This window comes from Anticarsia gemmatalis, chromosome 2 (genome assembly GCF_050436995.1).
Source record: "Anticarsia gemmatalis isolate Benzon Research Colony breed Stoneville strain chromosome 2, ilAntGemm2 primary, whole genome shotgun sequence".
In the NCBI taxonomy this organism is placed as follows: domain Eukaryota; kingdom Metazoa; phylum Arthropoda; class Insecta; order Lepidoptera; family Erebidae; genus Anticarsia; species Anticarsia gemmatalis.
This window is the reverse complement of record NC_134746.1, coordinates 4,145,166-4,162,630: the sequence shown is the minus strand read 5'-3', so window position 1 is coordinate 4,162,630 and position 17,465 is coordinate 4,145,166. Positions and strand designations below refer to the sequence as shown.

General features: G+C 39.4%; 2 protein-coding genes across 6 annotated transcripts; one reads left to right on the top strand and one right to left on the bottom strand.

Moving 5' to 3' along the window:
- The first annotated feature begins 11 nt into the window (after nucleotides 1–11).
- MBD-R2 (PHD finger protein MBD-R2) lies at nucleotides 12–12,196 on the top strand. Of its 5 annotated transcripts, none has more exons than XM_076125093.1 (19): nucleotides 12–197; nucleotides 720–952; nucleotides 1,390–1,752; nucleotides 2,127–2,265; nucleotides 3,111–3,364; nucleotides 3,953–4,351; nucleotides 4,814–5,049; nucleotides 5,239–5,259; nucleotides 5,372–5,899; nucleotides 6,198–6,292; nucleotides 6,590–6,905; nucleotides 7,233–7,353; nucleotides 7,588–8,418; nucleotides 8,564–8,715; nucleotides 9,251–9,462; nucleotides 10,026–10,235; nucleotides 10,543–10,664; nucleotides 11,002–11,151; nucleotides 11,575–12,196. In XM_076125093.1, the coding sequence occupies exons 2-19, from the start codon at nucleotides 721–723 to the stop codon at nucleotides 11,700–11,702; spliced, it is 4,509 nt and encodes a 1,502-aa protein (XP_075981208.1). In that variant the 5' UTR covers nucleotides 12–197; nucleotide 720; the 3' UTR covers nucleotides 11,703–12,196. The 5 variants fall into 5 exon arrangements, with proteins under 5 accessions (XP_075981208.1, XP_075981199.1, XP_075981223.1 ...); XM_076125084.1 differs by having other exon boundaries at nucleotides 5,236–5,259; XM_076125108.1 differs by lacking the exon at nucleotides 720–952 and having other exon boundaries at nucleotides 5,236–5,259.
- A 225-nt stretch (nucleotides 12,197–12,421) lies between these two features.
- Nucleotides 12,422–17,209, bottom strand: Prosbeta1 (proteasome beta1 subunit). The gene is made up of 4 exons (XM_076125072.1): nucleotides 17,091–17,209; nucleotides 16,606–16,874; nucleotides 13,026–13,160; nucleotides 12,422–12,753 (listed from the first exon to the last, which is right to left on the bottom strand). Exons 2-4 carry the CDS (start codon nucleotides 16,868–16,870, stop codon nucleotides 12,476–12,478), a joined length of 678 nt encoding a protein of 225 aa, XP_075981187.1. The 5' UTR covers nucleotides 16,871–16,874; nucleotides 17,091–17,209; the 3' UTR covers nucleotides 12,422–12,475.
- Between the last annotated feature and the right edge of the window lie 256 nt (nucleotides 17,210–17,465).

Here is a 17,465-nt window from a genome sequence, read left to right as displayed (position 1 = left end):
CTTTTTACTCTGTGGACAAATCAAACTGTCAAACAAGCGATCAATAATGCATTGCGAAGTAAAATAATTTGCCCGTACCTATCTTGTTTAATTACTTGAAAGCAAAAAAGATTCTTATTGTGATTCAAGACATTTACAAAAACAATACGATTACAAACAGTGTAATGCGTTGAAAAATAGCGCCCAGCTTACATCAGGTTTGTAAAATTTCGTATTTGTATTGCGTTAGGTGGTGTTAAATTTTGTTTATATTATAGATAACTAGAATCAGTTTCGAAATTAGCAATCAATATAGGGTGTTAAAACTTATAAGACCCATGGCTTAGAATTATAGAAACTATCTTTTGCTTAGAAATGTACACCATAGTAAAATAAAACTCAGGGTGTCATGTTGTTTTTCAATTAACCTCGGCGTAAATGTGAAGAAGGTTCTTGTACATAGTTCTTTGTAAAGAGATTTTAGAAAATACATGTATTATTTCATCACATTGTATTATGTTGGGGGAGGACTAGGACTTTCATGCTTCAAATAATATGAAAAACACTAAATACTTGAATACATACACAAATTTACTGTATAAAGTAAGCTTCCCCTTCTGCTATATCTTATATAATATTTTGTACTGGGTTATCAAGTATTTTAATATAAATTTGTATCTTTGTCTATCAACTTGCACTCTGTTTACAATATTGACTACATTAAAATATATTAACATTAGGATGGCAGTAAAAAAGTGTTGTATTGACAACTGTAAATCATGTTCAACAAGAAAGGAAGACAAGGGTGTCACATACCACAAGTTTCCCAAAGATATCAGTTTACGTGACATTTGGATGTCCAAAACACATAAAATACACATAGGCACTGACTCGCCTATGTATGTATGCTCGCGACATTTCTATAAAAATGATTTTCAAATGTACAAGGACTCTAAATATGTGTTGAGATCAGGTACTTTGTAGTCTGTCCTTAATGCTTGATGGGTTATTTTTTATCAATAAATGGTTTAAGTTTATTATGTTTTCTATTATTTTTTATGTAGATACTTTATGTAGATGTTCTATTTTTCATATTGAATGATATATTGTAGTTTTGGTTGCTAATTTTAAGGGCACTCTAGGAGCTGCATTTTGTTGTTTTATTTCTGTTACTCTCATCAATTATTGTGATTAATACAATGATTGAATGCACTGACAAGATGGAACTTTACTTTTTATTCTTTCTAAAATTTTGGATTGCTGTCAAATTGTACTGCTTTTGATGTAATTATTGGCATAAGTTTTTATTTTTCAAACTTCCAGAGTGCACTTGTAGTAGATTTCATTGCATATACTTTGCATGTTGTACTGTATACATCAAACAAAATGTAGAACTTTAGTGTATTACAGATGCGGTGCCATCAATATTTCCATGGTGTACTTTGAAAGATAAGAAAGAGATGGAGTCTAAAAGCCAAGTTATAGAACCGGCGGACGACAGTCAGCTTACTTCAACAAGTGTTATGGAGAGTGATATAGAATGTGTGGATTCAATAAAGAAGTTCATTGAAGAGCAGGAGAAAGAGATACAAGAACGTAGACTGCGTACATCTCCGAGTATAGACACAATAAACAATGACAGTGTGGACAGTAAGATCAGTCAGTGTGAGAATATGCCCGGCAGCTACACAGACATGACAATAAATGATTCTGATTTGGAGATAGCTGAAAAGAAAAGTATGGAGAGTAAGATCATGAGTCCAAGTGATAAAAGTAAGTGAGTGATAAAAAACCATCCATAGTTAGAATATTTATTGTGGTGGCTTTTCTATTAAGAACTCTAAAGTACTAAGTTTAGGTACTTCACAATAGTAAAAGAACAGGTTACTGGAAGCAGTCCTCAGATTTTTATTGTACAACACTGAAGCAGTCCTCATATTTCTTTAGACTGGTTGTACAACACTTGATAGGATGTTAGAGTAGCTTTTCTACAGAGCTAGTTGTCACATGTACCACTGTTAAAGTTCTTAATTTTGTTATGATCCTTTTTATACCTCAAAGTAATGCTTTTAAAAAAAAAGATTAAAAAAAATGGTTATTACATGCAGTACCAGAGATAAGTTCTTAGAAATATTGTTTTTTTTCAGTTCATAGCAGCATGGCCCTCTCAGTTGGGTCTAGAGTGGAAGCAAAAGACTTTGGTGGTGAGTGGCATTGTGCAGAGATCACTGAAGTAGACTATGATGAAATGGAAGTGCTGGTACATTATGAAAATGACACAAAAAAGTAAGTTTTAGTCTATCATATTTCTAATTTGGTTTTGATATCTATATCATCTGTTCAATTACTTACCCTTAAAGGTACAAGTACCTAGAATGATATGTTTAAAAAGATGTAGGTCATTTAAATATCTCATCCAGCGACTTGTGTTATGTACTTATTTAACATTTTGAATTTTTATTGCTGCCTGCCCTGTATTAAATCTTGTTAATCTAATTTATAAGATTATTTCTTTTATAAACATGTAGGTAAAATTAAAAACTTGGCATCATGCAAAAAAAAAAAGCTAATCATCGATTTCGCGCCAATTTCTCGAATGAGGTCTGTTTACTGTTTCACTTCAAATGACGTACTGGCCACGAAGACATAAAAAATTGAATATTAAAAAAAATTCAATGTCATTATTGATTGTGTAATTTTTTATTGATTCAATTGTGAATTTATTAATTAATAAACGTGTTTTTAATGTCTTTCTCGTATAATACACGCTTTAAATCCTCTCGTCGGCCACACAGGTAACCAAACAATTGGATCCTATCATGAATACTGTTTGTAAACTTTTATCTGATATTGATTTTCGTCTGCCATACCCTTGAGATAATTTCTTCTTTTGATTAGATAAAAGTAAAAATATATGCATTTTGAAAATAAACTTTTAGAATACCGCATGCATTCATTTACTGAGGTAAAATGTTTTTATTTGAAGTCAAATATTACGGATAATTCTAACCGTGTCAAGTTTATGTTAGCACATCATAATATATGGTATTTCCTTTTTTTTTTGGTAACTATTATTCACATAAGTTTGGTTTCTGACAAACAATAATTATGGCAAAAAATTATATTTGCAGGCACGATGAATGGATAAGCGTGAGCAGTCCTCGCCTACGACCGGTCGGCAGTTCAACCGTCAAACCAGGACCGAGTTCCATAGACACATTTTCAACGGACAGCAATAGCATGCCTTCAACTAGCAGCAGTGTGAAGGATGAGCCCAAATTGGAGGAGAAGGAGAAACCAACCTTCGTGGTTGGCGAGAGGTGTCTCGCCAGGTGGCGCGATAATAGACGATTTGTGGCAACTATACGTAAAGATTTGGAGAATGGTAAGTTTAATACAATGCCTTCAATAACAGGGGTTCCCAACCTTTTCTTAGTTAACTTTTATATTATTCTTGTTAGCAGGGACCACTATTTCAGTATATTAAAAATAAAGTGTAATAATCATCCTGAAAATTTTAAATGTTTAAATCATTCGCGGACCATATTTTGACTTCTGCAGACCACTGGTTGGGAACCACTGTTTTATAAAAATGAATCGCCAAATGTGTTGCTAAGCGCATAATTCAAGAACGTTTTCGACTTATTGTTATTGAATAATTGTCTAAGACACGGGTTTCTATGGCGAAAAAGAAAAAAATAAAAACAACAAAAAATGGCGAGTGGAGCTCCGCGGGTAAGCTAGTTTAATAATTTGGTCGCGGTTATTATTTCCGCATAGGCCTTTTAAGCCACAAACGATGTTACTTAGATACAAATATTCCTCACCAGACCAATAACCACCTGCAATAGATGGACTAAGGTCAATGATGATGATTAACAAATATTATACGCCAGATTTTTTTTCTATTTTAATATCAGACTAGTTAATTTTTTTTTGTATATTTATTGTTTTTTTTCTTTTTTTTTGGCAGGCAGTTACGAGATAGTGTTCGATGACGGGTGCCCTTGGACATGTAAAGCTTCGAGGCTTTACAAACTGAAACCTGAGAAGGAGGTACTAAATGGCTCCGAATCCCCCCCTGCCAGGCCTATATACCCTACGGGACCTACTACAATGACCCTCTATCCGGCCTACCATACGCATCTATTTGACCCCACCCGAGACTACTTGGGGTCAAAAAGTGAACGGCGGGAAATGAAACGCAAATTGAATATAAAAGAAATATTTAACATAGGACAGAAGAGGCCAAAGACTGTTCATAAGGATAAAGCACAGAAACCTGTTGCAAAGAAACCAAGAATTATAAAGAAGAGTACTAAGATCAAAACAGAGAGTGTTGTGAAGCCTGAGGTAAAAAGTAACAGCAATGGTGAGTGTTATTTATACACATTTAACTATAATATGATTAGGATGTTGTATCACCAGCTAGTTAGCTTAACATGGGCGTAAAAAAACGAATTACCATCGTGAAATTTGGGTAAATTTTTGACATATTACGAAAAGAACAATAATTTATTTCTTTGTACACAAATTCACCGGTATTGTATCTACTGCTTAGGTTCAGTAGGCATAGTATCAAGGACTTTGGTTATTATTATGCTATACACATTTTTATGTGATGAAATTGGTGTCTAATTATTAAAAATCTTTAAGCATAGCATTTGTTTTCAAACAAATAACAGTAAGCTCAATATCTTTTTTATAGTATCTATGTTGCATGCTTCAATGTGCTTGGTAGTTTAGTAAATACTTTTGAGAGAAGCTGACTCTGACATAGTTGGAAAAAGGCTAGGATGATTATTTACTACAATTTTCATTAATTATATTTTAGCTGCTAGTGCCGTGGCTTCAATCATTGGTACCGTTGGCGAAGAAAAGCCAGAGGTTAAAGACCTTCCCATAGACAACTTCGAAGATGTGCCCAAGGAGGAACCTATGGAGGTTACAGAGGATAATGCCTCTTTAGACGACAATGCTGTTGAGTTAAATGTTACAGCAGATGATGAAATGAATTCTGAGTTTGATAAAGTACAGTTGGAAGATTTGAAGCCTTTCTTAGATCCAGAGGTAAGATTTTATTCCTGTGTTGTCTTACGTCGGTCATTCTGTGTAGGCTGATGTAATTTGGCCGAAATGTCAAGGAATATAGCTACATTTTTATTGTGTTTTAGACCTCTTTGCATTGTAATGTAGGCATGATTTGTAATTGTTAATTTTATGTGTAATTAACGAAATGATAATTTTGTTCTAAAGCAGCCTTTTGATGAAATATTGCAAGTAAGTGAAGGTCTATCACTCATTGTTGTCCTTTTATCTATGCTTTTTTAAATTATTATAATAATATAGTAGATAAAAACGTAATACTCTTAAAATCATAATCTTACGACAGGTATTAGAAGAAGAGGTGGAACTAGAGAAATTTGAGAAGCCAGACGAGGTTCAACACGAAGAAGTGATAGACCGGATCAAGGAAGTCATCAACAAACTCGAGGACGGTATAAACCAAGCCACAACCAGTTCACCCAAACCAGATATTAAATTCGAAACACCAACAACAGAGACTGAACCAAAGTATGAAGTTGGTACACCGGAGACATCTCCAGAGAAAAAGAACAAGCGACCAAAAGCGAAGAAAGGGAAGAAATTAAGACATAAGATTCGAGAGACGAATGTCAAACAACAAGTGGAGAAAGTGAAGAGTGAGTTAGAAGTGGTGAGGAGGCAGATGGAAGAGATGAGGAAGCAGATGTTCTTGGACCAGGAGCAGGAGGAGAAGCCGGCGAGCTGTCTGTTGCCGGGCGAGTGGTGCTGCAAGTGGGTGAATGGCCAGCCTGTGGGGACTGTCAGTGAGATCGAGTGTGAGGTGAAGCAGCCTGATCCTACTGGGAAGGCTCCGTTGCCTAGGAGGAGTGTGCAGGTAAATAATGTATAAAAAATTACCAAATTTTGTTTAGCAGACTATGTCCTCTCTGGTTTGCTTTTGGTACTTTGCTTTAAATAAAGTATTGAAACCTTGTTACTTCGACCGCAATTTGCGCTTATCGTTTGCGCGGGCGTTTATGACGTTAAGCGTTAATCAGTCTATCATCGAATATGGTAACGAATGCTGGATGTAAGAAGCACTATTAGAGTAGTAGGCTGGTAGGACATAGTAGTTTATTGCATAAAGAGTGATTTTCAAAGGTAAATATAACTTAGATTGTATTACATTATAGGTGGAAGACAACAGATTGCCAGAAGGTTGGACGAAGCACATGGTCCGCAGAAGCTTGGGACATTCTGCCGGCAAGTGGGACGTCGTGCTTGTTAAGTAAGTTCATGATAAAATATCACACATTATCCTTTACATATTTAGTTTAGTTGCCACCTAGGTTACTTATGTTGACCATAGTTTCAGTGAAAAAGAAAAATATTTTGGTGTTAGTTTAGGAGATAACTTACTAAAAAATAATTTGTTGTTTTTGAAATTGATTACTTGACGCCCGGTTTTCGTTTATTCGCCCAGTGTAGCCACGCCGAATCGTCAAGCATCTTAGAGATGAAAATCATTTTCTCTCTTACTCCCGTATACTATTTTCTTGACACAATTTTAAATCACTTATTGCAGTCCGGACAACCGTCGATTCCACACGAAGAATGAAATGCGTATATACTTAGAAAACAATCCAGACAAGAACTTGCAAGCGTACGAGCACGCGCTCACAGACTTTGGCGTGCACTTGAAACTCGCTCGTCGTATGCACTGGATCACTCGCACGCCGGACGGACTGGCCCACGGACCGGACAGCCCGCTGCCGGCCGGGACCCTGCCTTGCACCTCACCGCTCATTAAACGAAGGAGCTTGGGGCTTAAGAGGAAAGATAAGAAGATCAAGAATAAGATACCGAAGCTCACTATTAAGATGAAACCCTCGCCAGAGACTGTAAGTAACAGACTTTGATTTTTTTACGACATAATTTAAGAAAGTAACTACCTACTTATCTGCAATGTCCTACTAAAGTACTACATAATCAATCATTTGACTGAAACGCGAGTAAAAATTAATGTGGATCGCAAAAATCATAACTTAAATGCACTCATATTTAATTTATCTAATATAAATAAAAATAATATAATGTACGCACCTTTCAAATGTTGTTTTTTTCTAATTAACGTTCAGTGGTTCCATTAATTGCCCTTAACATAAATGTCTTATTCTCTCCTTTAAAATTAAATTACATTAATGTTCCCGGTCTTGGATAAATTTTAGGTGGCGCCTACAGAAGAATCCGGTCTATCAACAGCTATCGTTCCTACCGAGGATATGTCTGCACCTGCTGTGGACTCTAACCCCGAACAATTTAACACTCCTACACTGGAAGATGGATATGGTATGTTTGTACTGTTTAGTTGGTAGTGGACCTAATTATAAGAATATTGATGATATATTTATAAAAAAAAAACTAAAGTTTTGAACCTTTAAGCTCTCAGAAGTAGGTGTATTTGTGAAAATACGGTGTTTCGTAAAATTTACCAGTTTCCGTACTGCAGCTCTTTTATTAACTTTAAGAACACTTGCCTATTTTCTCTCCCACCGTACGTATTTATTATTGTTCTTTTTACAGTGTTCGTCGGGTCTCTAAAGGTCCAGATAATAGAGAACCTACTCCGTTGTCCCGCCGAAGGTTGTGTCAAGAACTTCCGCAACAACACGCTCCTACAGATGCACATTAAACATTACCACCGGGAGCTCAGGAAAATGATGGGAGCCACGCCCAAAGTACTAGACCTCGCGTATGCAAGAACCATGCCAGGAGAAATTGAATCACCGAAGCCCAAAGACGACCAGAAAATCATTAAGGTCAAAATACCAAGACCACCAAAGCCTAAAGTGGAAAAAGAGGAGCCTAAATTGGAAATTAAATTAGACAAACTAGAGTTACCAGTTGATATGACACCTACAACACCGGTTAGAGAGCCTGAAATTATAATACCGAGGAGCCAGGACTCGCCTAAATTACGTCAAGCGTTGATCAACAAGCCGGTGAAACGTCCTCGAGTGTTACTGCCAGTGCGTCGAGTGGAACCTGAGCCGGTCGTCCCTGACCCCTTGAACGATGACATAGACCTTGAAGGGCCACCATTAGACCCGATGCTAGACGTACCTATGGAAGTCGAGTCGATGGATTATGAAGCGGCTATTTCTACTCATACAGTGACGAAGCCATTACCTGAAAAGAAACGTAAAGGTGAGAAGAAAAAGAAGACGTTGGCTCCACCTCCAAAAGGTCCTACGAGTGAGGAGGATGACTGGTACGGGATGAACTCTGATGATGTTGAAACAAGGTCTAGTTTCCCTCGCTCCGGCACGCCTGATTCTAAGGTGGAGAAAACCGCTCCCGTGTCGTCCGAGTCGAATGAAGAGAACAAAGATAGTGGCTATATGTATAATGAAAGTAAGTAAAGATGTAACTATATTATATTACATAACACTTTGTAGATTACGAACATGCTATATTTTTTACAATTTTGTCTACATCTGTCAAAATAAATAACTGATTTTATTGGTGAAGAAATGACAATATCATCTTGTGGTTTTAGATGGCGAGCGTGTAAAGATAGAGCATATGAAGCGCGAGGAGATAATCAACTGTCACTGCGGGTACCGCGACGAGGACGGCCTGATGGTGCAGTGCGAACTGTGTCTGTGCTGGCAACACGCGCTCTGTCATAATATACAGCGAGCGACCGACGTGAGTGTACATAATATGAGTAACACATTGAGTGCGATAGATATAGCTATTATTTGTAGTTGAGTCGTAATTTGGCATTTTTTGAAGTCTTATTTATCTAATTATTCAATATATCAAATTCTCGTGTCACAATGTAAGTTAGTGCTCCTCCGAAACAGTTTTATCGATATTTACCCAATTTTATATATATTTTTTAATTTTTCAAGATTTTTTATTTTATTTATATGGCAAAAAAATGTATGACAATGTTTGTAGGGTTAGTTATGAGTATATGATTATGAATTCTAAACCAACTTTCTGATACCCAACGTAATTTCATTCGGAATCTTCCGTAGCCTATAGTGCGCGAGCGACCAATGTGGCACGGTGACGCCGCGCTGTCGGTCGCTTGCGTCTGTCGTACATAGAAGTGGCTTCGTGCGTTGACATAACTCGGTCTCTCGTCGAACATAATTTGTCGACATCCCACTGTTTTCGAAGCTATTCAGCGGTATGTCATCACACGGAGCTAGTTACATAAGCGGTGGTGCCTTAGGTGCCGGAGGGCTACACGTGCAGCACGTGCCTGTGGCCGCGGCGCGGGCGGCGCGGCGCGCGGCACCGGCACGCGCAGGAGCGCCTGTACGCGGGCGCGCTGGCCGGCGCCGCGCCCTGCGACGCGCTGCGCCGCTCGCACGAGCTCACCGGCAACCTGCTGCGCCTCGCCGACGCGCTGCACGCCATGCGCATCAAGTGCTACGTCGCCAGGTACAGCCACCCGTACACGTCAAACCATGTGCATCCTTGTTTAGCCGCATACTGACTGAGCGAGCAGCCTCGCGAGGCAATATCTCGGTCCCGCTCATTTCGATCTGAAAGAATACCGCTCGGTCAGTCAGTACGCGGCTTTTCATGTAAACGTAGATTTACATCAACATAACCTCTCTACCGGCGCGTACGTTTGCGAAGCTTTTTGCAATCCTATTACAGCCGTGTTGGCGTCTTTTCCCGGTGGCGGTTTTGGGCAGGATTATTACCGTCAGCGTAAAATATAAGCTACTGAGGTACGATGATACAAAAATCTCGTTCTTAGTCACGATGATCCTATACGATGACATGAAATACCACAGCTACTGTATAAACCCTGCTAATGTTTTTCATTATTAGGGGTATTTTCACCAAATCGAAGTTATCAGACATTTTTGGTCTAAAGCAAACATTTGGATTTCTTTATTGATCTTGTCCTATTTCACTGAGATCTCAAAATTTAATACCTCGCATCAGCACCTTAGATACACCTATAGAATATCATAACTCTAATTTGTCTACAGCAAGAAGAACCACCCCAAACTGTACCTATGGGCTCAAGACTGGGAGCAAGGCGATATACAATACTCGCAGGAGAAGTTGGCCGCTGACTACTCGGACCTGAACATGATGATCAACTCAATGGACAAGGAGAACCTGCCCCTCAAACCTGATGAAAAGGAAATGCCTATAGAGATCCGAACGGAATACTTGGACGACCTAGATAGTGATAGGTATGCTAAACAAATCTTAAGTCAATTTTCAATAATAGATTTACGAGAGAAAAGAGGCAGTATGCTATAGATCTGGATATTATGTAGTAATTGTCTGTGATAATATAATATTGTTGAATGAACGAAAGTTTGTAAGGTTTGTACGACGTGGCGTTCGTTGGAATGCAGATATTGAATTTTAGATTTTTTTTATTATTGAAGCTATTAACTGTATGCTTGGAAAGTTGTCAGTCCTGTATTTGACATGCAGGAACATATCACAGCTATTCGGCTAGGTATTTTAATAAGTGATATGAAATTGTTGTAGGTTTTCACAAAGAGATGGCACCCAGTCATTGTTGAGCGGCCTGCTGTCAAGTCCTAGCGGTACGTCACTTGAGCTGCCCATCAGCGCGTCGGATCTGGAACAACTGGCTAAGTCTGTGGAAGGTATGCTTAGTATAAAACTAGAGAAATATTTTGTTAAGGTACATTAGAATGGCTAAACTGTTTCTATACTCCTAATTCAATGGGTCTGAGAATTATATGCTATAAAATACAAAGTTGCAGTCCAGAATAACTGATTTATTTCTGTGTACATCGCTGTGTAAGGCTATAGAGACAAGCGCAAAACCGTAGCAAATTGTGAATTTAGGGTGAGCGTAATAGTCAACAGTGTGGGTAGAACTGGGTTTACTATTAGTCTCATTACATCGTTATTCTGCAGGCGTAATAATCCTCTACATTATTTTCTCTCTTTATATTAATTTTATGTTGTATTGTATAGAACAAGAGAGCCCACGGCCGGCTATAGTCGCGCCACAGCCCGAGGCGGCGATAGAGAACGACGCGTGTCGCGAGCGGTTGTGGAAGCACCTACAACGATGCCAGTCGCTCATCGACGCCAGGCTCGACTCTATTGAGGCACAGATCGTTGGTATGTAAACATTACCTTTTATTCTTTGGTCTCTTTTCAACAGTGTGTAATAATAATGTTTTGTTTTATCACCTATATGTCAATCATGATTATTAAGAAGGAGTACTTATGAAACAATTTCATTTATCGTTCGGTAATTCAAGAGTCGAACCCCCAACCCGCACTTAACCAGCGTGGTGGACTCAAGTCCTAACCCCCGCCTGATTCCGGGAGGAGACCCTGGCCCTGCTGTCGGACATAAATGGGTTAAATTATTTTATAATTCGAGGGTCAGAATTTTCTTAAGTTGTAATGATACAACATTGTTTATACTTAAGTATGTTTATCAGTTATTTGGTTACCATAGTACAAGCTCTGCTTAGTTTGGAATTATATGACCATGTGTGAGTTGTCCAATGTTTTATTTTTATTATTATTCAACAGAACTGGAATCTCAAGACCCATCGTTCGTGCATGAAGAGACGCCGAAGTGTTTCCCGCGCACAAAGCAGACTATACAGATGTTAATACGAGATCTCAACACTATGGAGGACCTCGGCGTCATCACTTAGTTTTAATGTCTATATTTCTTAGGTTTTGTTTTAAGCTAACATTTTGAAGTAGCTTTACCTCATTGATTCAGCACCTTATACATCGCCTGGGCAGTCTGTAATCTGCATGCCTGTATAAATGTACGTTTATAATGACTGCTGTGTAGGTATCTATAAGATTCTGAGAGTATACATTACAGTGAACGCGGAAAGTAGATTTGGGAATATTGACCGTATGCCGTGTGGCTGACGCCTTGTAACATAACATCCTTATTTTGTTGGTTAACCCTAATTTGCTGGTAATATTATTATGTTCTAAGCTGTCATAGTAATAATATAATTCAAATATCAGTATATCTTGCGGACATTATAAAGTCTTCAACATATTGAATATAGATGTATGCATTGTAATCTGTTAGCTAAGTAGGTAATAAGTAGTACTGTGATCCCAAATAAAGTTGTGTCAAGACAACATAGATGTAAATACCAAAGTGTAATAAACATTATAAATATTCTTTCTTGGTTTTGTATTTCAAATTAGTACTCCACAATTGAATACTGACTACTATACTCGGGCCGTTACAAACGTGTGAACTACGTCATAATGAAAAGAATCATAGGAATGCGACAATGTGTAATTGCGTGTGAGAGACTATGATAAAATGACATGATTTATTTCGCACGTTACAAATGGTCTGAGTATAGTAATGGAAATGTTGCAGGTATACAAAAACAAAAAATTAAAAGAATACTTTTAAAAATTTTATTACCTTCAAAATTACAAATACCAAAAGTTAACCCTCATAGAACTTGGGGAGTTGGTTGCCGAGAATGACAGAGCGTTCTACACCGGCTTCGGAGATCACACCGAGACGGACCACACCACCGGATGAACCGTCACGAAGCATGGCCAGTGTTAATGTGTTGGTAACAAACTTGACGGCCTCCTCCTTGCTCATCTTAGGCTTGAAGTTAGCGTCAACGTAACCATACACGTAGCTGGAACCGGAACCTCCGATAGACACAGCTTGGCGTTGCACCATACCACCAATTGGCACTGAATAGATTTGACCTGAAAAACATGATAAGTTGTTTTAGTTTGTCAATAAATGATGTATGTTATCAGAAATGTTACTCAAGTTAGCTAAATACATTTTAATCTTATAAGAAACTGAAAGACAACTGAGAAAATAATTTGGATGAAATTTTGTACAAAGACAGTTTAGGACCAGATTCTAGACAATAATTTTTAGATAATAATATTTTCCAATGGACATATTTCTTAAGACTCATGGAACTAATCTAGAAAAAGATTTATACAAGAAGGTTGTTGAAATGTCTTACCTCCATTCTTCTTGTCCCAGCCAGCGACAAGGATACCAGCGACCAGGGAATCACGGTAATTGTAGCACAGCTCACGGAATATAGCCGCTGCAGTCTGCACTAAGGGCTGCTCTCCTAACTCCATTTTGTGGAAATCTGTTCATTGAACAAGAAAATTAATAACATGCAAAATATACAGAATCCATACAATTGACAACTATACAACCAGTATGATCTTAGTGACATTTCCATCAATATTTTTATTTTTACACAAGACTTGAGAAATCATAACTTTTCCAGGCACACTTGATACAAGTGCTTTCCAGTACTTTTTTTTCCTTCACTGTTTTCTAAAGTGTAGGCATGGCAACCTGATCTAAACTCTCTTCTGTGCTCAAGATCACTCTAGTCACAGTAGGGTCAATTTATGTATAGCATATCACTTCACCTTAATACACTCATGTTGTGTCCTCTATATAAAGACAACAGCAAACTTACAGGTTTAAACTGGTAAGAGTGAACTGTGAAGAGCAATATAAAATGTTTGTGAAATAAACTTTACATCATTACTTTTAAACTCTCGCGTTGCATGTTTAATGTATAATAGAATACGGGAATTAACGCGAACACGCATTTTACCTTAAAATGCCTAACGTTTCGGCGCAGGTTGCACTCGCCGTGGTCCCAGGCAGACTGGAGCAGCGATGACAGGACTTCGTGTATATGAGGCGGACGAATGTCCATCCACCCTCATATTTTGATTTTTCCAACCGCCAACACACACTACACTAACCGTGTCCCTATTCTGTGAGCTAACCGATTGCGAAACATAGCGAGGTTTTGTAACAGTAATCACTGGATTCCACGTCGCGGATAATTTGAAGCCGTCTTCCCGATTGAAATTTGGATGTTTCTTGATTTCGATCGCTTCACGAACAATCCTCGAGTAGAAATGTCGTTCAGTGGAGAGGACTTGAGGGCGATGGAATTCAATCCAGTGATTAGTTCCTGCTTCGAGTAGATGTTCCGCAATGGCTGACTTGCTGATTTGACGGTTCTTAACAGCGGCGATATGTTCCTTGACCCTTTCAGCTATCGACCGCTTAGTCTGGCCTATGTAGGAACTACCGCAGCTGCAGTTGATCTTGTAGACACCTGGTGTTTGAAACGGTAGTACATCCTTCGGTGTGCCCACCATGCTGCTGACTTTTGCCCCCGGCGTGAACACTGTGCTGATGCTGTATTGTTTCAATACATTCCCGATCTTATCAGTCACTCCTCTGACGTAGGGCAAGTAGGCGGGCTGTCTGTTGACCTCCGGATGTTTACTCCGTTTCGTGATCCTGTTCCTTCGTCGACTTACGTGGTATCCGTTCATTCGTAGTACCTCCTGAACATGTTCCAGCTCCTTCCCAACATGTTCAGGGTCACAGAGGTCATGAGCTCTGTTCTTCAGTGACGTCATAACGGACTGCAAGTGACGGGGATGGTGATGTGATGTAGCGTGCAGGTATCTATCTGTGTGTGTCGGTTTCCGGTAAACACAGTGTGATAAGGATCCGTCGGGTTTCGCGGCAACCCTCACATCTAGGAATGACAACGACCTGTCCGTCTCCATTTCGTAGGTGAACCTCATCTTAGGGTGAATGGAGTTTAGGTGTTCTAGATATTGATCTACTTCCTGTTGACCTCCTTGGATAATGCAGAAGATGTCGTCCACATATCTTTTCCAAAGCCGTATGGTTTTTGGTCCGAGTGCCAATGCTTTCTCCTCAAAGTGCTCCATCCAGAGATTAGCCAGTGCAGGGGCAACGGGGCTGCCCATTGCGACGCCATCAATCTGAAGGTAATGTTGGCCTTGGAAAAGGAAGTAGTTGCCGTCCAAACAGTTTTTAAGAAGATCAATATAGTTAAACGGCATCTCGTTGTCCTCTAGCTTGGTCTTTACCACGTCCAAACACTCCTTAATTGGAACATTGGTGAAGAGCGACTCGACGTCAAAACTCACCATGACATCGCCCGGTTCCAATCTAAGGTCCTTAATAATTTGGACGAAGTGCCGCGAATCTTTCACAAAAGACGGTGTATTTCCCACAAGTGGCTGCAATACTGACGCAACGTACTTTGCAAGGTCGTAAGTAGGAGAGGCGATTTGACTCACGATAGGCCGCAGTGGTACGTTGGACTTGTGTATTTTGGGCAGGCCATATAATTTCGGTGGTTGGTGCGACTTCGGTTTATACAGTCTTTCGTACTCGTCTTCCGTGAAAAGGTCCTTGTTGTCCTGTATCAGCGTCCGTATTCGTCGTGTTACTCTAGCCGTAGGGTTATATGATACCGGTTTATATACCTTGTTATCACATAACAAATCCCGAACTTTCTGTTGGTAATCAGTTGTATTCATCACTACAGTGGCGTTTCCCTTGTCGGCCTTAAGCACTAATATATCCCGGTTATCCCGAATAAGTTTCAGTGCTTGACGCTCTTCTGCAGTGGTATTACTCGCTGGAACCTTCGATCCTTATCACACTGTGTTTACCGGAAACCGACACACACAGATAGATACCTGCACGCTACATCACATCACCATCCCCGTCACTTGCAGTCCGTTATGACGTCACTGAAGAACAGAGCTCATGACCTCTGTGACCCTGAACATGTTGGGAAGGAGCTGGAACATGTTCAGGAGGTACTACGAATGAACGGATACCACGTAAGTCGACGAAGGAACAGGATCACGAAACGGAGTAAACATCCGGAGGTCAACAGACAGCCCGCCTACTTGCCCTACGTCAGAGGAGTGACTGATAAGATCGGGAATGTATTGAAACAATACAGCATCAGCACAGTGTTCACGCCGGGGGCAAAAGTCAGCAGCATGGTGGGCACACCGAAGGATGTACTACCGTTTCAAACACCAGGTGTCTACAAGATCAACTGCAGCTGCGGTAGTTCCTACATAGGCCAGACTAAGCGGTCGATAGCTGAAAGGGTCAAGGAACATATCGCCGCTGTTAAGAACCGTCAAATCAGCAAGTCAGCCATTGCGGAACATCTACTCGAAGCAGGAACTAATCACTGGATTGAATTCCATCGCCCTCAAGTCCTCTCCACTGAACGACATTTCTACTCGAGGATTGTTCGTGAAGCGATCGAAATCAAGAAACATCCAAATTTCAATCGGGAAGACGGCTTCAAATTATCCGCGACGTGGAATCCAGTGATTACTGTTACAAAACCTCGCTATGTTTCGCAATCGGTTAGCTCACAGAATAGGGACACGGTTAGTGTAGTGTGTGTTGGCGGTTGGAAAAATCAAAATATGAGGGTGGATGGACATTCGTCCGCCTCATATACACGAAGTCCTGTCATCGCTGCTCCAGTCTGCCTGGGACCACGGCGAGTGCAACCTGCGCCGAAACGTTAGGCATTTTAAGGTAAAATGCGTGTTCGCGTTAATTCCCGTATTCTATTATACATTAAACTTTACATGTTCAACAAAACATTAAATACTAGAATACATAGAACAAATAGGTTGAATACATTGAACTATGCATTGCTGCAATTTGTCACATTAGAAACAAAGGTATTTGAAACTTACTCAAGTGATAAGTAACAATATCAGCGATGGCTTGTGTATCAGCGGCCGACCCGGAGCGACAACAGTAGATGTGGTCAGTGATCTTAGTGAGCTTGTCAGTCACTCTGTTAGCGATGTACGCGCCCGTGGTGGTGCGGGAGTCAGCGCCGATCACCACACCACCATCGAACTCACACGCCATGATCGACGTTCCCGTGCTGTGGGCTGCACTCATCCATTCCGGCAGACAAGGGTCTGTGTATGCGTTTACTACTGATGCCGCCATATTTCTGAAATTAGCATATAACAAGCTTCTTTAACACGTTTTAAGACTAATGTAGATGTGTATGATGATAGATTTCGATGAGAAACGGTGGTTTCGTGAATAGTTTTGTTTGGTTGTTTGTTGTAGCGTCACTATGAAAAGGTTATGGAGTAAGATTGTTTTTTTTTTAAAGCAGATACAATCTATTAAAGGAATAGATCCCTATTATTGGTAAACTTACATTTAATAAAAGGTAATGCAAGGATATTTAGTAAATTAATTTTTGAAAGTCACGGTTTCACTGCGGCGAATGACTGTCACTGTCAAATTGCAAACGTCATTGAAAATATCAACTCATTGGTTTCGTTTCGTTGAACGCAGTCATCATAATGTACTTGTACATATATGTTTAGTAATCAAGAATATTTTTTAAAAAATACTGCTAATCCGCTATAAAATTGGTATAAAAACACAATTCATTTTACGATGCACTAGTATAAGTAAACTTAAATGCTAATCATTTATAGATTTCTATAAAACATTTTTTCACTTACGTGGATTGCGTCAAATGAAACGTAGTTTAATTACGATTCGTTGTACGCTATTTCTCAAATTC

Excerpts from the sequence above, each read along its gene's own strand:
- MBD-R2 (XM_076125084.1), top strand. The coding sequence starts at position 721 with ATGGCAGTAAAAAAGTGTTGTATTGACAACTGTAAATCATGTTCAACA. Across the intron at positions 5,050-5,235 it reads AGCCTTTCTTAGATCCAGAG|CAGCCTTTTGATGAAATATT; the intron begins GTAAGATTTTAT and ends TTTGTTCTAAAG. Across the intron at positions 5,900-6,197 it reads TGCCTAGGAGGAGTGTGCAG|GTGGAAGACAACAGATTGCC; the intron begins GTAAATAATGTA and ends ATTACATTATAG.
- Prosbeta1 (XM_076125072.1), bottom strand. The coding sequence starts at position 16,870 with ATGGCGGCATCAGTAGTAAACGCATACACAGACCCTTGTCTGCCGGAA. Across the intron at positions 13,161-16,605 it reads TATTGTTACTTATCACTTGA|ATTTCCACAAAATGGAGTTA; the intron begins GTAAGTTTCAAA and ends TTCAATGAACAG. Across the intron at positions 12,754-13,025 it reads CTGGGACAAGAAGAATGGAG|GTCAAATCTATTCAGTGCCA; the intron begins GTAAGACATTTC and ends CATGTTTTTCAG.